This window comes from Folsomia candida, unplaced genomic scaffold (assembly GCF_002217175.1).
Source record: "Folsomia candida strain VU population unplaced genomic scaffold, ASM221717v1 Fcan01_Sc003, whole genome shotgun sequence".
NCBI classification, from domain to species: Eukaryota; Metazoa; Arthropoda; class Collembola; order Entomobryomorpha; family Isotomidae; genus Folsomia; species Folsomia candida.
The window spans coordinates 3,962,014-3,981,395 of NW_019091195.1; the positions used below are offsets into that span (position 1 = coordinate 3,962,014).

Genomic DNA, 19,382 nt, shown 5'->3' on the forward strand with positions numbered 1-19,382 from the left:
GGAATGGATTCTCGTGGATGTAATGTCAAACATTTTTAATCAATCGTCAAGTGCGTCAAATACCAGCCACCGATAATTGAAATCTAATAAAAATTGAGTGGCAGTCGACAAGAGAGGGGTGTAGCTGACAATATTACGTAATCGGATTACGTCAAATTATTTATCCTGCGCTACAATATAATATATTAATGTATTTATGCAGCAGCAGTTAAAGACATTACAGTACAGATCCAAAGTACACGATCGGAATCACATCATTCCTGTTAAACACGAGTTGTGCTATCTCTCAAAACTTCACATGCTTTTCCTCTTTGATAAATCTTTAATGAAACTCAGCACTAGTGATGAATTATTTCATCGGTCAAGCTCACGTATCATTTTGTATAATCCAATCTCATGTAGGCATATTTATTTATTTTTGTGTCTAGCACATTCTCGTACAAGTAAAAGTGGATGTTCTTGAATGGTAACATAGCATCTTTTAATGTATGAAATATACATATGTGACAGGGGTCACGAACATTTATTTTTTACTGCATCGGAAATTATTATTTTATCAGTAGAACTATGTATAAACTCACAAGATGATGATGATGGTCAATAATATTTGTCTGAAATGACGTTACATGACGTGAGGCATGAATTACTTGAAGAAATCACACGTATTGAATCACATCTTGGTCTCTCTCTTATAAAAGGCTGGGAAGAATTAGATCCATCTTGTTGGCTTTCAAAGCAAGTACAAATTCACCATTTCAAGTACTCCATAAACTTCATTTAAAATTTCTAAAATGGCTCACAGTACAAGAAAATCTTGTGTGTTTGAAGTTACATTCTTGTGCGTTTTAATCGTATGTGCTTCTTGCTCCCCGTTCTTATCAGCATGGAGGTCTCACTTGCCAGGTTGGTAATGGTATATGTATATTATTTAACTATTAGGACAATTTACAATTCGAACTAAATGTTAAAAATTAATTTCAGCACAGTGTGATGTTAGCATAGTTTCTCACGCTGGTCATCCAATTCATCCTCCTAATGTCCACTGCGACATAAATTTTACGGAATGGTTTTTCAAGAATAGAAAATGTTCCCAATCTACGTATCATGGGTGTAAAAGTGCCGGTGGATTTCATACGGAAGCTGAATGCAAAGATGCATGTAAACCAGACTCTGAAGTTCATCATTGGTATTCGACCTGGACTGACGATTAAGGAGGAGAAACTTATGGCTGATACTTATTTAAGATTAGTTTGAATCCTCATATTTATGTACAAAGTTACAAATTTCAATATAATGTCGTTCACTATTGTGTACAACTAAATACTTTGTTAAAACTAATACAGTAAGTGCAAAATGAAGAAGATATTGAAAATATATACTAAGAATATTTACTAACCCCCTTCAACCTGAAATAATAAACGACACATTTATTTAGCAAAATATTAAAAAGTCTAAAGTCTATTACAGCAAGCATATCTATGTACATAACGACATGGTGACAGACAGGGAAATGCAAAGCATGTTAACCTTTTAAAAACGGATTCCACCAATAAGGTGGAGGGCGATTTCGATCTCTTGGCGACGGACTACACCAATAAGGTGTAGGCCAAATTTTTCGCCTTAGCGACGGACTACACCACTAAGGTGTAGGCCAACTTTTTCTCGTTGGCGACGGATTCCACCAATAAGGTGTATGGTTACAGAATTCCGTTGAGACCGGGCTACATCAATAAGGTGTAGGAAAAAATAAAAATAAAATGACCGAGAAAATTTTCTCAGTTCCATTCTTTCCTCCTTATTTGTCGTTGGTTTTTCTTCAAGCCTGAACTAATTTTTTTAGAGTTTAGAGTTGTAGTTGTAGTGGGGGGAGGAACTCGGAGGAAGTGCATCAGAGGTCACGCCGCGCCCCCGAAAAATTATCCAACATTGGCGCCGCTAATAAATTGGTCGGCGTTGACCTCTGACCTGTATCATGTTGTAAATATGATACAGTTCATATTTTTTTAAAATTATCACAACGTTCTCTTTAGCTAATATATTCGCAATAGTGTCACCACCGATCGGAACAAGTCACAGAACACTGAAGGACAAAATTATAGCTAATAACTTGTTTAAAATATAAAATGCATCCTAAAATCAGTGTCATCAAATTGATGACATGAATGATGACGATTTATTCGTTTAGTTTATTTTTGTAGTACTATCAAAATCAAATCCGATCTTTTTATCAAAATTAATATCGTGTGTTCATTTGGTTCAGTTGCAATTTCATGTTAAAAATGTATTATGTTCTAATTTTTATTGTCGAATCAGTTCCAGGTCCCTAATAAATCATAACTACATCAGTAGAATATTCAAAATCGGTTTGCATTAATTCAGTCCCCAACTGATTTTATCACCGCCCCACAAGTCGGTCTCAATGGTATTCTGCCCCCAGTAAATCCGCCCCCAAATGCAATAGAAACCATTTTTAATTCCGTTTTTAAATGGTATCCAGGTCAAAATTAATTAGTTTTTATAAGGTTAAAGCACAAAATTACGAAACCCGGCATAATCTCACCACCCACCTCTGGCCGAATGAGTTGGTCACCAATTGATTGACTGCGCTCATCTACGTAAAGTACGCATAACAAACTGGAGAAGCAGCGACACTATAGAATAAGGTAGGTGTTCATCTTTTCTTAGCTAAACACAAAAAAGAACACTAAATTAGAGTAGTGAACGTATTAATTACACAGATTTCTTCTACCTACTTATATACGTGCTACACGTGTTAGGATAAATCTCTTTAAACCCGTGCAAAACAATTCTGTCATTATTGATATGTGTAGGGCACCGTACGTGGATAAAATGTGGTGATTAGACGGCAGTGATTCTATAAACTCTAAATATTAATCTCTCTAATACCATTGGAAGGAATATTTGTAAACTTAAAGGCAACGATGATTCATTTTCCTAAGAATGTCCCCTGTACCTAAACTACAATCACTGTTATTGACTGCATCATGATCATACGCGACAAATAGAAGCACCAATTATGTTGATACTTAATTTATGATTGGCTGTGACGTCAAAAAGTAGCAACCCCTCTGGATTACTTTAATTTACTATTACAGAGCTAATTATCATTATGTTCGAGTGAATGAGTAAGTATGCGCACTTTTTATGTTGGTCTTGATAGGTCCAGGGCCTTTAGGAGCAGCTGCAAAATAAGAAATGTCATATTGCGTTAAATCAAGAAAAAACAAACACTTTGTTTCATTATTATCTAAAAGTTGTCGATGAAATCGTCTACCCGGAGATGTGGTTGAAGTGGGCGTGGATGTTTGTCGTGATAGTTGAGGCACAGGTACGATTTTGAAAGCTCGTCCAGTCGCCAAGGCCGTGACCAACTCTTGTGTGTCCCCGTTTGAAAACGTTGGAGGAGGGCCACTTCGTTCCGCCGCTTCCCAGTCATCCCTGGCTGTGTTGATAATGTCCAGAACGTGGCTCGCCATCTTATTCATTGCCGCGGTTTGCTTCTATTGAGTTAAACATTTTCCCAAAAAAGACAATTAGTAAACAAATGCTAATTTAATGTACTCACTGTAACCGTGTCTTGGTTGACAACACTGGCTCGTGCTTCGACTGCATTATGCTTAAATTCTGCGTCAGGAACAGGCTTGGTACGCAGATAATCTGGTACGACCTGCCGATAACGTTAGACATGATCATTTATAACATGTATAATACATTACTGAATCAATCCATAAACGATGCTAAGTTTACACATTGACCATACCTCATGGTTAAAACAGGGAAGTCTGGCATCCGTCGTCGCCATTAAAGCTTGGTCAGGATCTTGGCTGAGCGAAAGTGGAAGGACGGTAAGGCCCTTCAACATGGGTACCTTGTCCGATCGCAGCAGTCTCATCAACGTGTTCATCTGAAACATACGTATAATCACAACACTGTATAGTTTCAAACTTTAGCAAATACAAATCCTTAAACAACTTCAAATTTAAAAAAAATTGCAGCGCTTGGCTTACCTGTCCTGAAATTACTGAAAACGCGTCCAAGAAGTCTGGAAAAGTGATATTTTGGTGGTCGTTGTCCAACTTCCACATAAGTGAATTTAATGACAATTTCATTTCGTTGATACGCTGAAGCATCACTTCCGTCGCCATCTCCAATTGCTTTTCTTCCCGATTAGCTGCCATCCTACCGTCTTAAAATATTCAACTCAACACAAATTAAAAACAAGGATCGACTTTGTAATAAATTATTATTACTAATTATGTAATGAATTCAAAGTTTAAATAAAATTAAAATGAAATCCCTGCAGTTAGTTAGTCAGCTCAGCCGGTTGAAAAGTGTGTATCTTTGTGAGTGTAGCGAATAGAGCGACAAAAATAATGTTGGTGGTGTTGAGATGTGTGGGTACCAATTTGAGACTAAATTTCAGTCTCAACTTCCCTCCCATTTTGACATTTATTTGCAAGAAAAATTACTGCTTGTACTATAAATATCAATTATAGTCTCGGCGTGCGTTAAAAATGTATTTTTAATTGCCATTTTCTAATGAATATTACACAGATACAATCGTCATTAGCAGTGAAAAATAGACATTGTTTGAATTATTGAGTCGCCATGAGTGGGACGACCCCTGTCACACTTTTGACCCCGTTACATTTGTGGTCAAGTATTTTGAAAAAGTATTCCAACTCGTAATAAGCATCCTCTGGCAGTTCAGTACAATGGATAGCGTTCTGAATTTTGTTCAGCCCGTGTCGAGCTGAAATAAGACACAAATGATTACAGCGAAATAATAGCTACATACGATTTCTGAGCCATGTAGTGTAGATGTAAAGCGATTTGTGGAGTACGTATACCGTAAATACGGCATGTGATCGAGTTTCGGAGAATTTTGACCCCTACCCGACCTTTATATATGCCCCGTGTGATAATAAATGTGAGAAGGATAGGGTACCTTGACCCTACCCCCTCCCCCCAAATCGATGACATGACTTTTCTACAGTCCCCAAAAGAAAAGTGTAAAGTCTTTTTTTTACCTCGAAGCGTCTGGGGTTTCACTTTTCTTGCCAAGTCCTGCGAAGAATCGTTCCAGTTATTACGACATATTTAGGCGAAAATTCTGCATATATCAAAATCATTACCGAGTCTGCAGGACCGCAAAAATGGCGAAACGCTTCGACAGCATTGCAGTCGCTGGAGGCATTAGTGTGACTCAGCTCGACGACCATGCATGGTCCAACTCCAAGCTCATCTACCATCGCCTGTAAGAAGCCGTAAATATGCATATCAATATGATAATCCTGCATACAGAGGAAATTCAATGTGCAATAAAATATGACCATGAACTCCGCTTCGATGTATATCCGCTGGTAAATCTCGTAAAACTCCTCAGCTTGTCTCCTGTTGAGCCAAAACACGCCCAAGGATATGATTTTGAAACCACATGCAACGACGTCTGTCAACACGACCCCAGCCCGTCCTGAGTCAAAACCAATTTCCGATGATAATACACATGATAAGCAACTAATATTTGCATTTACATTTTGTTTAACTAATACCTTCTCGCATAATGTGGGGCTTAATAACACAGCAAGTTGTTTGACCATTCATCAAAAAGAAACTTGGGATCACGCAAGTGGGACAGTCCGAGAAAAATTGGCTTGCTTGCTAAATTGTATGTTATATTAAGCAGCACTTAATATTTTTGGACTGACTTTTAATGCAAGTTAGTAATTTAAAAAAAAAACACCTTTAAAACGCAGCCAGGACTCTCAGAAAAGAAAAATCCATTTCGAAGCTCATCCATTCCAAACAGTGATCTCAACGATTGATGATTTTTTAACATTGCTTCTTTTGGATTCTTGTCAGAACCAACCAAATTTTTCATTTTCTCCAACGCGTTCTCCGCCATGAGAAGGAAAACGGCGACATTTTTGCCATCTAAGCTTCTTACGGACTCTCTGAGAATTAGAGTAATTACAAAATTTTGAAGGTGTCCATAATTAAACATATGCATACAAAAAATTCTCTTCTCCAGTGAATTCGCTTGACAGCTCGTAGGCCATGTTTTGCGGAATTGTAAATATCTTTCCACGCAAAATTCTAAAACATTTTTCCAATCGGGAGATAATACATGGAAGATTATCCATCGCTTCAGGACGCACCATGATAAAAGCTCTGAGTATAAACACAGCATTTCGATTGGTCATTCATAATGTAAACATTTTGACAAAAATAATACCTTTCGCATTTAGGTTCACAATATTCTTTCGTCAGACCATCTCCATAATCCAAAACTACAAGTTGACGACTAAGGATGAGCAGTTTATTCCCCAAGAAAAGCTCGCCTACTTTCACCGTGTCCAACCTCATTCTTCGCAAGAATGGTCTCTGATTGTCCAAATCTTTCTGCAGTCATCAATCATATTATATTTTCTTATCATCCATGCATTACGTTTTAAACACATCCACTAACCAACTCAATAGTCCCATCAAAATCATAGTACGACAACAAAAATTTCTTTTCCAGTTCCAATTTCTCAATATACCATTGCACAATGAAGGTGAGCTTGAAGGGTATTTCCTACTCATAATGATGAACTTAATTAAATACAATAATACAAAGGTTATTGGCGTCATACAACGAAAGTAGTTACCTTCCGAAATGGGGCTTTATAACCAATTCCATCGCATGGGTTGCATACAGGTAAAACATCCGTGAGTTGCGGAAAACTGTTTGCACCAGGACATGTATTTTTAGAACACATTGTAATTCAGCTTGGCGAAAGATAGTTTCGAATGAAACGATTTTAACAAAGGCAACGCAATTTGATACCATGCACGATTGTTTGACTTCAAGTATCTCGGCATTTTGTTTCCTTGGCCCCCTCAGCGTGGTCATTCATAAGATAAGTATTTGACAACTTGCCATAAAAAAAGTGTGACAATCTTGATGTCGCATTTCTCTTATTTCTTCCCAAGTTTCACTTTCAATTCAGTGCTGCAGTTGCAAAACATTTCACACGTCTACCTTATAATCTATAGACATACATCCACACATATGTATTTTTACATATGTATTTTTACACTTTGAATGCATATGCACGTCGTTTGCAAATGACTGTCTTCGCCGAGTTTTATTGGCATGCATGCTTGAGTCATTTATTTCATCAAGTTCACGGCCTGTTCGTGATTGCGTGGGTACGCACTTTCTTTACATCTGCTAAAAATGTTCACTTCTGTTTTTTTAATTTATTATGCCGATAAATTATTGGCATTTGTGTATATGGCTTTTATATGTATATGGTATTTACTAGCAAGTATATTTAGAAATAACTAACTGTAAGAATGAATTTATATATACCTGTAAGAATGCTGGATTTTAATGAAATCAATAGCAAACGCTAAAATTTTGTCGGCAGTGAGTTGCTTTATTGATTAAATAGTAGTATGATAAAAATTGCGCATTCACAAATAGTATCTCAGGGTGGGTTATGAATAGTGTAATAATATTATCTCATTGTTTCAGTTCCGGTAGTTCAGTGAATATTAATCCTGAATGCTTTACTTCCCTAAGATGATTTTTCTGCCTGCGCCCATATTCTGACCTGCCTGGCTTGCACCCTTGTTTTGTCCTGCTTGAAGTCCAATGATTGTCTTTCCGGCTTGTATAACTTCGTCGGTAAACTCTCGCTTGTTTTCTTCAGATGGTTTGGGTCCGAGAGTTGGTCCTGTCCATTCGGGGTGAAGGTACGTCTGCAAAGTGACAATTATAAGTTCAGAAAATACTTGCTTAAAAATCAAAATACACGAGGAGTTAAATAAGGTGGATCATCTCATCTTCGTACCGTGCGTCCCAGACTTGGTCACGGCTGAGACATCCTTTCCTTCATAGAGATCAACAGTTGGGAAAAGATCACTCTTGCAGACTCCATATTTTTCAATTGCTTGAAGGAAACTGAAAATTTTCAAAGTACTTAGAGATATGCAAATATAAATGCATGTCCATCCAAATTTTCGCGTGACTTACTTGTTAATATTTTCCATCATTTTGAATTGACCACCTGAGGAGTTGATTTTAGCGATGGCCCCCGGCTTCAGCTTATTCATCAATCTGCATAGAACGGTCCCATCCTTGAGAAGATCTTCGTAAAGAACTCCTGGGAATTTTTCTCCGAGAACGGATTCGATCCACTCTTGGGCCTCACTTTCCTGATCAGGATCCCGTTTGCTGAGGATCTGAAAGAAATAGAAAGCAAATTTTAATTCCCTATTCACAAATGAAATAATCGAAATTATATATTTAGATATGTATTGTGTACCTTAGCGCGGACTTGTCGTTCAAGGGCCATTGTAAGTGTTTGAAGGATTCGGAGATTATGTAGAGTCTTTATTTCTTGATCACTTTGTGAATACTGTGACCAGAAGTCGACGGCGGTTATCTTTTATACCAAGCAAAATGACATCACGATGCGTGTTTCAAATTCTAGGGGTTTCCTCATCGTTCCAAATAACAATAATTAAGTACAACATGCTCCCACCTCCGCATTCTTATTAAGTGTTATCTATTGCAACAGGAATTTGTTCTTTCGAGAAGTTTCCAAGTTTAAGTACTGTCCCCGCCTATGCAAATACATCGTAACGGTGTGTTTAAGTGTTTACTCACTGCACGACGCCCACACAGATTTTTAGTGTATTCAATGTTAAGTAAGAACATCTCTAAAATTATCTCTTCTCGGTTTATTTCAGAGAAATGGGAGTGGGCACAGTTTTCACTTTTTCATTTCCACCTAAAGCATTCATGTGCTCGTATGTATTATACGACGGAAGTTGGGTATAGTAGTCTGCTCTTAATTTGTTTTTATCACATTTAAGTATTATGTATTATCAGAGTTAATATGTGCGTTTGGCTTGAAATTATAATTATTTTCGCTGATATTCCTAACCCTATTAGCATACGAAATATGCAGCAAAGACATTTTTTTACAATTAATTAATACTAACTTGACATTGCCCTCTTTACTCTAATTTTAAAAGACTGTCAAGGAAAAGAGGTTGATTGAAAGATAAATTGATTCAAACATGAACTACATAAAACGAATTGTCGATTATAGGGTTATGCCAATTATGAAACCTTTGTAATGTTAAGCCCGAGTCATAGACGCTACATAAATATTTATAAGCTACAGATCTATAGTTTTGCGTATTTGTTTAATATCTTCTAACTATAAATAAAATGTGATTTACCAAAACATTTTTATTCATGCATGCATTAACGCATACTTTCACATGTGCAAATCTATGCAAATATTCAATACATTTAGTAATTGATCAAGAATGTGTCACTTTCGAATATTTTAATGTAAAATTTGAAGTTCATCGGTTGCGTCGTTCTCTATATGTATACATTTATAGTATGATTCGGAAAGACCGACATAACGGATACGTAAGCCTTGACTCGGGTTAAAAAAAGACTTGCTAACGGAATTTTGCATGCAACGTCGATGACATTTCAACTCTTATTTTTCAATTGGCGTCATGCCAGACAGAAAATGCAAAATGATTTGACTCATATGCAAATACCTATTTCATGCGTGCTGAATTTGGTAATATTTATAGAATTTCTACCCTTTTCAGTAATTTCTAATGAGTAATGATACCAAGCAAAAATTGTACTTTATGATACTGTAAAGACAAAGCACCCTAATTTTAATAAGTATAATATATTATTCCTTTTGTCATTTTGTAGTAACGCACATCTCATTAGATGACGTCATAAAGTTTGAAGCCCCCCTTCCCAAAAAATCATTATTGTCCAAAAGGGGATCAGATGTCGTTGCTAACTCTAGACGACTAGCTAAAACTAAAATCTAAAGCTAAAATAGTGCTATCAATGACCACGATTAATTGACACCGTTTCATTAGCGCTATGCCCCATAGAATGATAAAGTATCAAATTGCTTGACTTAGTATCTAAAGTAACTTTGGTCAAATCTAAAAAATTATACTTTTACTGGCTTGATGCTTCAACAGTTTGCGCCTGTCACTTTTATTACCCATTCAAAATAACCTTAGTTTTCCGCTTGTTTTTCTGACCTTAAAAATGTCTTCAATGAATGCCAGCTTCTCTAAACAAGAACTTATGACTTCCAGCAAATTGTACATGTTCCCACTAGCATTGCCAATCTTATTTGCATTCACATGCTTCTTAACGTAAGTATTTATATATAACAAAAATGTGGCACTTTTATACAACGTGAATTTAATTTAATAGAGAGTTGGAGATTCCTTGTACTCTGACTGTAGACTGTACTGTGGACTCTAGATGATGACGTCATCAGCTTTTTGTACTAATTCTACAGTCTACAGTAGACAAATTGAAACACGGGCTCAATTTGTACTACTGTGGAAAAATCAAGGGTTGGCAACTAGGATATCTCTAGAACGCCTCAATGTAATCAGACGCCGTTTTCGCCATTTTGCTTCTAATTTTTGACCCTAGGTCGAGTTCGAAGATGGGCTCCCTGTGGTCAAGGTCAAGGTCACCCTGGCGTGAAGTAAACGCAAAATTGTACCTTAATTTTCATATGCGGTATCATTTTAAAGGAAATTTCACCAAGAATTTATAGTCGTCAATACTTTTGACCTACGACCAACCAATGACCGAAAGGACGAGGTCAAAGGTCGCAATTTAAGTGTCGACTGTTTTAGACGTGTATTAAGGCGAGAATTTAAGAAATCTGCATAGCTTTAACGTATGAAGACCCCGTGACCATGTTCACGAGGTCAAAGGTCAAAAATGTTAATATTTTATTTCAACCGTTGCAGACGTAGTTCACTTTGAAGCGAGGAGTTCAGAAATTACTATCATTTCGGCTTATATCAGCCTGGTGACCGTTTTAATCGAGGTCAAGGGTAAAAAATTTCGACTTTTTGGTTTGATCGTTTTAAACGCACATGTTGGAGGGATTCTCATTTTGTATATCATGAGTTGATTTGTCTCAATTTTTGACTCATCTATTTCGCGGAGTTTTACAATACAATTTTTTCAGAGTACAAAATAATGAAATTCTCCAGGTCTTTTGATTTTTGTACTAATTTTTGTATTGTACTGTAGTCACAGTACAGTACAAGTAAAAGTACAAAAAATCTCCAACTCTCTAATATGCGCTCAACAGATATACATGGGCGATTATGATAGGACATGTCAACCCAATATTCAGCTTTATTTCTGATACTGGTACAGTTTCTCCTGAAATGTGCGTTTTCGGCCAATTTATGCATTTCATATGCATTCTCTGTAAGCGAAAGTTTAACATTTAATCTATTTACAATTCTGCAATTACATTACATTACATAAAAATTAATTTCGCAATTCATCAGATTTTGGAGTAGTTTACATTCGGTATAAGCAAGTGGAACTGTACTACAAGTTAAAGTATAATCAACCCGGTTCAAAAATTAATTTTGTCGCATACATCGCTGGATTGCTGTCTATTCTTGGTGTGAGCGTGGTAAGTCACACCCACGCAAATAAACTCGCTCAAATGCATATCACGCATATATGACACATGCTAAATTAAATTAGCGGAGAAGCTGCTATGTATAGATGTGACATGTATCTTTCTTGGAACAGGTGGCGAATTTCCAAGAAACGAACCTGCTAGTCGTGCATGTCATTGGAGCATCGCTGGTATTTCTGTGTGGAACGGTATGGAGCTGTCTGCAGGTAACATGATGATGATAACGCTCTGATATCATTTCCATATATGTACTACTTAATTAACTAACTAAACAAAGGGTAATAGGCTTATCTGAGCTTTAAGCTTTTGCCGGATTTTTCAACCCGAGTTATTGCATATACCCGATCAGTTTTAAGCATGATAACAATCGTACTGTGTATACTTTTCCTAATAACGGGAACCCTGTCTTTCTTCCAGTATAATGGTAACACTTAAACAATAAACAATTTATTTCCACGTTAATGTAATTTAACTGAAGCTGCACTTAATAAACTTTTTTACAGGTAGTCTGAGTGGGAGGGACATGCTAACCTGGGCCAAAGCCGACAGAGGGACGCTTAGAGGAATTGCAGTGACAATTGAATGGATCATGTCGTCATTATTTTTCGGGGTATTTATCACAACATTTATCCCAGAGTATAGGAAATTAAGATTCAGAGGAGCGGAGATTCTTTTTACGACTCAAACCCAAGAATGCAAAACTACGGAAAAACTTGTAGTGATGCCTGAGACAAACCTAACGTCAGAGGATTATATTTTGTCGATAAGTACGGTTGACACCATCGCAGAATAAATTCAGTATAAGAGCTAAGTACAAGCTGTACAAGCATTTTGTCCTATAAAGAAATATTGAGACACATAATAGGACTGAAAATATGAAGATGCAAAAATTTTATTTCAAGAGACGTAGTTATTAAATATGCATTGGAGTGGAAGAATTATTTTTGTCTGTCTGAACAATCCACGTTTACAGGAAAGTCACAAACTGACAGGAATTTGTTAAAGTAGAGTCCGGTTGGACATAACTGATGAATGGGTAGTCCATTGGTACAAGTGTAAAATGCTGTAAAAATGTTACAAGATTTTTATCAAATTAGTTAAACTTGTGTACGAATTAGTAAATCAACTATTTATTTCAACAAACCTGCACAATTGTTTCGATCCGGATATTTTGCGCCGTCCTCACCATTTTCGGGACATTGAAATTCTGGGCCTGGTGTGGGGCGAATTCTGTTTCCACAATTGACATCTTGTGCAAGAGCACAGCCAGTCCATTCCACTTGCGAATCATCGAATAGCGTTTCATTTGGGCACCTGAGAAGGGTTGAAATTCCTTCCCAGCAATCAAAGTACATCTCACAGAATAATGGGTGAGCATAAGCTCCATTTGTTGAGCAGTTGTAGATGGACCTGGGGGTCGTAGTTGTCGTCGTAGTTGTTGTTGTCACTGGAGGTCTCATAGTGTTGGAAACACCGTCTGGTCGGATTCGTTCTCCGCAATGCACTAATTCGGCATTGTTGCATTCCCCGTACTGGTCACTGAACAAGAGGTCTGCGGTCAACCTGCACGCCCAAATCTGTGGAGGTGAGCTTCCTATGGAACAGTTGTAGTACTTTTCACAAAATGTTTCATGAGGAAATATTCCGTCTCGAGGACAAACGAAAGTATCGTCCGGACCTAGAGCAATCCTGTACGCTTTTGAAAAGCTACTTCCTCTTTCGTATCGTGGAGATTGGGTTGAAATTTCAACTGCAATATAATTGGAATGGCAAGTTGTATAGATAAGTAATTGGGATATGAAAAATTAGGACGGACTGGTAATGACTTACTTTCAGCGAAGATTAAGAAAATTCCTACCAATAATGAAGCCATAATTTGGGCCATTATTAATAATAGATTGATTTTGAATTTTAGTATGCACGACGACTTGACCTTAAATTTTACAAAATATGAAAAGTGAGAAGCACAAAGCTTGACATCACCTGTCCAGCTACTGTGCTAACTATAACTGAACTTTTTGGTTGGACCATGAATAAACCTGTCGACTCGTTCACCAGGTGCTTGCCATAAATAAGGCTTTCGAATTGCGCTTTTGATAAGCTTTGCTTATGTATTGTGTATAGGCGCTATTCTTATCTTTTACGTTTTTCCATATGTCATTCTGGTATCTACTTCCACTCGTGGTGGGGTTTTGCATATGAATTTATGAAACGATTATGAATGAGGTGAACGATTGATGCGAGTATGATCCCCAGTTTAATTTTTGTCACAGTTTAGAAGTGGTCATTATACATACATATGTGAAGCTAAAATGTAAACTATTTGGTCATGCGTCATATTTTATGGCCAATAAAATAAAAATTTGTGGATTTGGCATTGCTCAACAAAACTACTTGCGTTTGGTTTATGGTATGGACGTGCGTATATACCTAATGACCAAACAATGTGATGTGGTCAGACTTATGTATGATCCATGGACAAATGTGTGTGTGCTGTCTGGAAAGTGATTTAATTAACTGCACAAATTGCATTATTTAATATTTGCATGCATGGGAGGTTTCTCTATACCCATATATGCATTTTTTGATTTCATGGTTGAAGTTGAAGTAAAGCATCTAATCGCTATATATTTTTAGCTTTAAATCGGGTCTATTTTTTATACCATGATAATTTTTAAGATCGAACTTTATTAAATAATTTGACCCATCATCGTCATTCATTATCTATAACATAATAATAGTTTAATCCTCCTCAAACACCCGACGGTAGCGAATAATCTCTAAAATTAACTTTTTAAAATGTACATGTACAAAACTATGGCTTATTTTTATAGACATTCATACAACCTCACTAATTACATTTTGTATCTTACTCATTGCTCTCACTCAGGTTAGTACATAGACCTGAGAGGTATGCATAGTGCATACTTCTTTCAAACTATGCTCAATTTGAGCCATAGTCTACACAAATACTTGTATTATAGTGTCACACAAGTTAGAATCGCCAGGAAATTCCTATTTTATGCCGAATATATAGAAATACGTATAAAAAGTGTACAATTTATATTCTTGTCAAAAAACTTCAAACGCATGTCCGTGCTCACATTGTATTGCATGCTGTAAAATATGTATAAACGCCAATTACGAACATTGTCCAAAGCTCTCTATAGCTAGTTTTTTGAAGCTTCACCATCGCTTCATAAGATAACATCTACATAGTTGAAAGAATTGCATGATTTGCAAGAAAGGAGTGCAAACAAAAGTTGAGCAAATATTTGTTGACGAGGATCTCATAAAGGTCGGTTTCTTTTTAAGCAGAACGAGGGGAATGTGAACCAAACAGTGTAGAAAAGTCTCCCTGTAGCAAGCAGGAAATGAAATCATAAATAAAATAATCCACCCAACCCAATCAAAGTGTTCCAGTTTTCCTTGCCTCACCAAATTTGCTTCACTTTATTGCCCTCCACTTTTTATCCCATTCGTCTTCATGTCACACGCCACAAACGAGGTATAAAAGTTAACCTTATCTGCCAAAGTCACGAAACCCTGAGTGAATCCTTCATTCTTCCGCACAAACCCCGATTTCCCGACTTATGCAATACTTTGGGTTCGGGCGATCCCCTTTCCCCACAACAAGTCGAAAAATATATATACACATTCGTGTATATCCCACCAATCTAACCATCCTTCATCACACAATAAAAAATGTGCTAGGCTTGATGGTCGACCAAGTGGAGCTGGAACGGAACAATGCTAATAAGACTACCCGGTTTTCCATTGTGTGCGAAAATGGAATAAAATATTAGTCTAAAACGAGAGGGAGAAAAGACCAAGCACCACCGGACGTTCAATTCATAGCTTATTTAGCTCACCTTTCTCTCTCTCTTGGTCCTGCCTATTTTAGAACAAACTTGCCACAACGTAGTGATAAAAATACCAACACTAACATTTAATAATAAAGGAGAGAATCGATACGAAGAAGCAGCAACAACAAAATGGTGAGCTACATGTCAGCAGAGATTCCTGCCTGTCTGTTGTACATATCCGTTATTCGTCGTCCTTGTTGGTTTTATCACTTAACATGTCTTTGCGATGTGGTAGGACAATTCATCATCAAATCCATTAATGGACGGACATGAACATTGGACTTTCACCAACTGAGTGGAGTGTGACACATCACACATAGCATCACGCTTCTTCCGTCATTGGATTCGGATAAAGTTGACGTCGACATTTGCCGGTGTTTTAAGCGTGCTTCCGGAGTCGATTAAATGTCAGTCTTCTAGTCCATATCGACTGTCAAAATCTATCAAAATATCAATAACAGGAACCCAGAGCTTTCTGCACTGTTAGTTGCACTGTTAGTTGTCAGTATATGAGATCAACTCAATAGTGACACTCAATCTAAAATCGATCCATCCAGAGGTGGGGGAGAACGGTAGTGAAGAATTATTATTGGTATTGATTGACCGATTAAATTGAAGGAGCCGAAACGAACTATATAATAACGACTCGACTACATACTACATACTACTGCCCAGGCCTGCACTGGTTCCAAACACACAATAAAAAATGCAATGACAGGACAGAAGAAGAGCACTTTAGTGAAGAAGGTACGTAATAAGTGTCATAACTCGTCAACATTTATTTTCGTTCAAGTGACACGCATGTTTAATGGCATGCCTTGAATAAAGCATGCCATTAAACACAATAAGCTCTCTCGAAAAAATAATGCTCTTTAAAATCTCAAGTTGTTGACTTAGGAGGGGAGCTTGCGAGGTTGATAATAACAGATATTGGTGCCCTTTGGATATGTGGTAGGGACCCATGAGTGTACTAAAACCCTGAAGTAGTTTGACTCCATGGCCACATTTGCGCCCGCCACACCCACTCAAAAATACCCAAAAAACGCTTTCACACCAGTTTTCACTCACTCAAATCCACGCCAAAAATCCAATTTTACTCGGATTTTGAAATTTCTTTCACCATTACACTCCCAGATAGTTGCTTTCTTCAATCCAATATCAAACTCAATTTTGCTGATGATTATTTCGCAGGGATAATTTGCGTTGTTGATTACTACAACAATGCTCATTCAGAATTTTAAATTTTAATAATACTAAAAATTTCGAAAATATTGAGTTTGATATTGGATTGAAGAAAGCAACTATCTGGGAGTGTAATGGTGAAAGAAATTTCAAAATCCGAGTAAAATTGGATTTTTGGCGTGGATTTGAGTGAGTGAAAACTGGTGTGAAAGCGTTTTTTGGGGATTTTTGAGTGGGTGTGGCGGGCGCAAATGTGGCCATGGAGTCAAACCACTTCAGGGTTTTAGTACACTCATGAGACCCTATCACATATCCAAAGGGTATCAAGATCTGTTATTATCAACCTCGCAAGCTCCCCTCCTTAGTTGTATCCACATATAGACTTTGGTTGCACTTAAGTACAAAAAGGCTACTTGATACGCTACTTCAAACTTGAGAGCTCTGGGAATTAGACACATAATCAAATCATCATTCTTGTTGTTGGTTTCAGGTAATCAGAACATTCTCCAAACATGACGAAACTACTTCCTGTCCCACGTCGGTTTCGATTTTGGGCAATCAGAGAAAGCAGACGCATTGCATGGACTCTATTCCTCTTGGTGTGTCTCGTAATCTGTATTGACAGCTTTGGATTTGTCAAGTTCTATTTCGAAAGAGACTTTGAGACAGAATTCAACTACCCATTAAATGTTCCCAACTTTCCAGAGTTGGTGAAGAGCTTTGGGTGAGGTTAACTGGATTTGAAAGTCATTAATCCCTGGTAGCAATTATACCCATTTTTTCAATTCTTTTAGGAAAGGGGAGCAAGTTAATATCCACCCAATTAATCAAAACTATTCTAGAATAAAGTTTTTAGACAATGAAAACGCAAAGTGTGTCGAGGAAGACCCTATCGGCCTATTGATCCTTGTAAAATCAGCTCCAAACTATTTTGACAAGAGGGCAGGTATAGTGCACAGTTTTGAGTAATTATTTTTTATGCGTTGATATTAATAAAAACTTAAATATTTAACAGTGATTAGAGCCACATGGGGACATCCAAGCTATCTCCAAAATATTTCTCGTTCAATATCTCACACGTCTCCATTGATTTCATGCCTCCAGCAAGGAGCTGGAAGAAACAAGAGATCATTCGATCCTTTAATAAAACCAGTGTTTCAAATTAAATTAGTGTTTCTAATTGGTCAGCAGAATCATGAGTCTACCAGTGCTCGAAATGTACTCCCAACCATGACGACGACAACTACTCCCCTTCCTTCAGACATTCTTCTTGCTCAGTTGGATAACTCAATCGAATCTCAATTATTAAAAAACAATAGAAAAGACAAAGCCCCAAGCCAAACAATTGCAGCTTTGCTCCAACATTCTCAAGCCAAAAAGAGACTTACAAAGGACGAAAGCAATTTCAACAAAATCTATAATTTTAGAGAAAGCTCGGTTGACGATGAAATACTCAAACATAACGATATAGTTAGGGCTGAATTTATTGACTCGTATATTAATAATACTTTTAAAACAATGATGGGGATTCGGTTTGCCGTTGAAAAGTGCTCGAACTTTCAATTTGTTTTCCTTGTCGATGATGATATGCACATCAATATAAAAAACTTGGTTCGATACTTGGAATATCCGAGAGAATATCCATTCGTCAACAACAATGTTAATTTCAACTCCAACGAAGAAGGGGTTCATAAAAAAACTCATTGTAATACTCTAGCAGCCAACAACTTGTATGCAGGAAAACTTTTAACAACAACCAGACCAGTTAGATACAAATTAGGTGCTTGTTTATTTTAAAAATCGCATACGTCATGCATTGTTGAACTTTCAACTTAATTTGCTCCTTACTTATTGCAGTTTCCAAGTGGTACTTATCCCTGGAAGAGTGGAAATACAACCTGTTTCCACCATACTTGCCTGCCGCAGCAATCCTAATGTCAAAATCTGTAGTGCAAGATTTTTATTTTGCATCTTTTTACACTGAACATTTTCGATTTGATGACGTCTACCTTGGATTGTTGGCATACAAAATGAACATTACTCCAACGAATTCCAATTATTTCTATGTTTGCCACAGCCCAAATGGAAGATGTCCTGATTCTAATGCGGACTCTGGTCATACTGTTCTGACAGCCAATTCTTACGAGGATCCCATGAAATATGTCATAGCAAGACATGGGCTTAACAGCGTGGAGGAACTCTATTCATTTTGGCAAGAACAAAAGACGAATGGCAATTTAGATTTGTAACTATTGTCCTGTAATAGACGATGATGAGGCTGATCAATTATGTATTTATTATAAACTGTGATAAGTAAGTTACCTGTGTAATATTACCCATACCTCCAATAGGGATGCAAATATATGTAAGCTATACTTAATTAGTAAAACCGTTAATACTGCATTATGTTTATGACTGAAAAATATGCAACATAAATACCATCTGCACAACAAATGGTGACTGACTAATTTGTACAATTATTGTATATAATGGAAAAGCTGTGACAAGGACTCTTGCCAGTGATGATTTCTGTGTCAAACTTTTTTATATGTACTTGCAGGCATTTAAATACGTTTTAAACTTTTAAGTGTAGGTATTTAAATCTCTAATAGAACTACTACACATATTGGGATTATTTTTTCGTAATCCCAGCTAAAGAATATATGGATTTGTTAAACAAGCAGTATGCATACATTTTCCAAGTTCTTGTGTATTGTGCTTCATGTGATTTTTGAGAATAATTAAATAAATCTATTCTGCTTGGCTATATGTACAACCTCCAAAATTATTTCACATA

The 19,382-nt window shown here is 36.9% G+C and overlaps 5 protein-coding genes and 3 long non-coding RNA genes across 8 annotated transcripts; 3 read left to right on the forward strand and 5 right to left on the reverse strand.

Moving 5' to 3' along the window:
- The first annotated feature begins 188 nt into the window (after positions 1-188).
- LOC110847472 lies at positions 189-1,442 on the forward strand. The gene is made up of 2 exons (XR_002547650.2): positions 189-903; positions 982-1,442. It is a non-coding gene; the product is annotated as an uncharacterized LOC110847472 (long non-coding RNA).
- On the reverse strand, positions 480-4,341 carry LOC110847471 (mediator of RNA polymerase II transcription subunit 8). Its single transcript, XM_022094422.2, has 7 exons — positions 4,029-4,341; positions 3,782-3,925; positions 3,587-3,688; positions 3,296-3,521; positions 3,161-3,202; positions 2,568-2,685; positions 480-1,406 (listed from the first exon to the last, which is right to left on the reverse strand). The coding sequence occupies exons 1-6, from the start codon at positions 4,197-4,199 to the stop codon at positions 2,672-2,674; spliced, it is 699 nt and encodes a 232-aa protein (XP_021950114.1). The 5' UTR covers positions 4,200-4,341; the 3' UTR covers positions 480-1,406; positions 2,568-2,671.
- Positions 4,342-4,412: 71 nt separating this feature from the next.
- LOC110846788 (nucleoside diphosphate kinase 7) lies at positions 4,413-6,885 on the reverse strand. Its single transcript, XM_022093628.2, has 11 exons — positions 6,851-6,885; positions 6,672-6,747; positions 6,491-6,598; positions 6,257-6,423; positions 6,034-6,192; positions 5,765-5,975; positions 5,574-5,682; positions 5,355-5,494; positions 5,157-5,276; positions 5,052-5,088; positions 4,413-4,774 (listed from the first exon to the last, which is right to left on the reverse strand). The coding sequence occupies exons 1-11, from the start codon at positions 6,883-6,885 to the stop codon at positions 4,617-4,619; spliced, it is 1,320 nt and encodes a 439-aa protein (XP_021949320.2). The 3' UTR covers positions 4,413-4,616.
- A 539-nt stretch (positions 6,886-7,424) lies between these two features.
- Positions 7,425-8,497, reverse strand: LOC110846193 (muscle-specific protein 20-like). The gene is given in 5 exon segments (XM_022092852.2): positions 7,425-7,770; positions 7,863-7,878; positions 7,880-7,972; positions 8,045-8,253; positions 8,337-8,497. Coding segments are annotated over 5 exon segments (540 nt in total). The 5' UTR covers positions 8,367-8,497; the 3' UTR covers positions 7,425-7,578.
- A 2,841-nt stretch (positions 8,498-11,338) lies between these two features.
- Positions 11,339-12,418, forward strand: LOC118434790. The gene is made up of 4 exons (XR_004834243.1): positions 11,339-11,528; positions 11,651-11,743; positions 11,823-11,961; positions 12,041-12,418. It is a non-coding gene; the product is annotated as an uncharacterized LOC118434790 (long non-coding RNA).
- Positions 12,412-13,589, reverse strand: LOC110847163 (probable endochitinase). Its single transcript, XM_022094040.2, has 3 exons — positions 13,368-13,589; positions 12,682-13,287; positions 12,412-12,600 (listed from the first exon to the last, which is right to left on the reverse strand). Exons 1-3 carry the CDS (start codon positions 13,420-13,422, stop codon positions 12,476-12,478), a joined length of 786 nt encoding a protein of 261 aa, XP_021949732.1. The 5' UTR covers positions 13,423-13,589; the 3' UTR covers positions 12,412-12,475.
- Positions 13,590-14,188: 599 nt separating this feature from the next.
- LOC118434789 lies at positions 14,189-15,114 on the reverse strand. The gene is made up of 2 exons (XR_004834242.1): positions 14,976-15,114; positions 14,189-14,895 (listed from the first exon to the last, which is right to left on the reverse strand). It is a non-coding gene; the product is annotated as an uncharacterized LOC118434789 (long non-coding RNA).
- LOC110845484 (UDP-GalNAc:beta-1,3-N-acetylgalactosaminyltransferase 1) lies at positions 14,874-19,354 on the forward strand. Its single transcript, XM_022091916.2, has 6 exons — positions 14,874-15,535; positions 15,639-16,150; positions 17,076-17,309; positions 17,380-17,531; positions 17,601-18,365; positions 18,443-19,354. Exons 3-6 carry the CDS (start codon positions 17,098-17,100, stop codon positions 18,832-18,834), a joined length of 1,521 nt encoding a protein of 506 aa, XP_021947608.1. The 5' UTR covers positions 14,874-15,535; positions 15,639-16,150; positions 17,076-17,097; the 3' UTR covers positions 18,835-19,354.
- Positions 19,355-19,382: the final 28 nt, after the last annotated feature.

Excerpts from the sequence above, each read along its gene's own strand:
- LOC110847163 (XM_022094040.2), bottom strand. The coding sequence starts at position 13,422 with ATGGCCCAAATTATGGCTTCATTATTGGTAGGAATTTTCTTAATCTTC. Across the intron at positions 13,288-13,367 it reads TTTCTTAATCTTCGCTGAAA|TTGAAATTTCAACCCAATCT; the intron begins GTAAGTCATTAC and ends ATTATATTGCAG. Across the intron at positions 12,601-12,681 it reads GGATCGAAACAATTGTGCAG|CATTTTACACTTGTACCAAT; the intron begins GTTTGTTGAAAT and ends ACATTTTTACAG.
- LOC110847471 (XM_022094422.2), bottom strand. The coding sequence starts at position 4,199 with ATGGCAGCTAATCGGGAAGAAAAGCAATTGGAGATGGCGACGGAAGTG. Across the intron at positions 3,689-3,781 it reads TTCCCTGTTTTAACCATGAG|GTCGTACCAGATTATCTGCG; the intron begins GTATGGTCAATG and ends CGTTATCGGCAG. Across the intron at positions 3,522-3,586 it reads TCAACCAAGACACGGTTACA|AAGCAAACCGCGGCAATGAA; the intron begins GTGAGTACATTA and ends TTAACTCAATAG.
- LOC110845484 (XM_022091916.2), top strand. The coding sequence starts at position 17,098 with ATGACGAAACTACTTCCTGTCCCACGTCGGTTTCGATTTTGGGCAATC. Across the intron at positions 17,310-17,379 it reads GAGTTGGTGAAGAGCTTTGG|GAAAGGGGAGCAAGTTAATA; the intron begins GTGAGGTTAACT and ends CAATTCTTTTAG. Across the intron at positions 17,532-17,600 it reads CTATTTTGACAAGAGGGCAG|TGATTAGAGCCACATGGGGA; the intron begins GTATAGTGCACA and ends AATATTTAACAG.
- LOC110846788 (XM_022093628.2), bottom strand. The coding sequence starts at position 6,885 with ATGCCGAGATACTTGAAGTCAAACAATCGTGCATG. Across the intron at positions 5,976-6,033 it reads ACTGGAGAAGAGAATTTTTT|AGAGTCCGTAAGAAGCTTAG; the intron begins GTATGCATATGT and ends TCTAATTCTCAG. Across the intron at positions 5,683-5,764 it reads GTCCTGGCTGCGTTTTAAAG|CAAGCAAGCCAATTTTTCTC; the intron begins GTGTTTTTTTTT and ends CATACAATTTAG.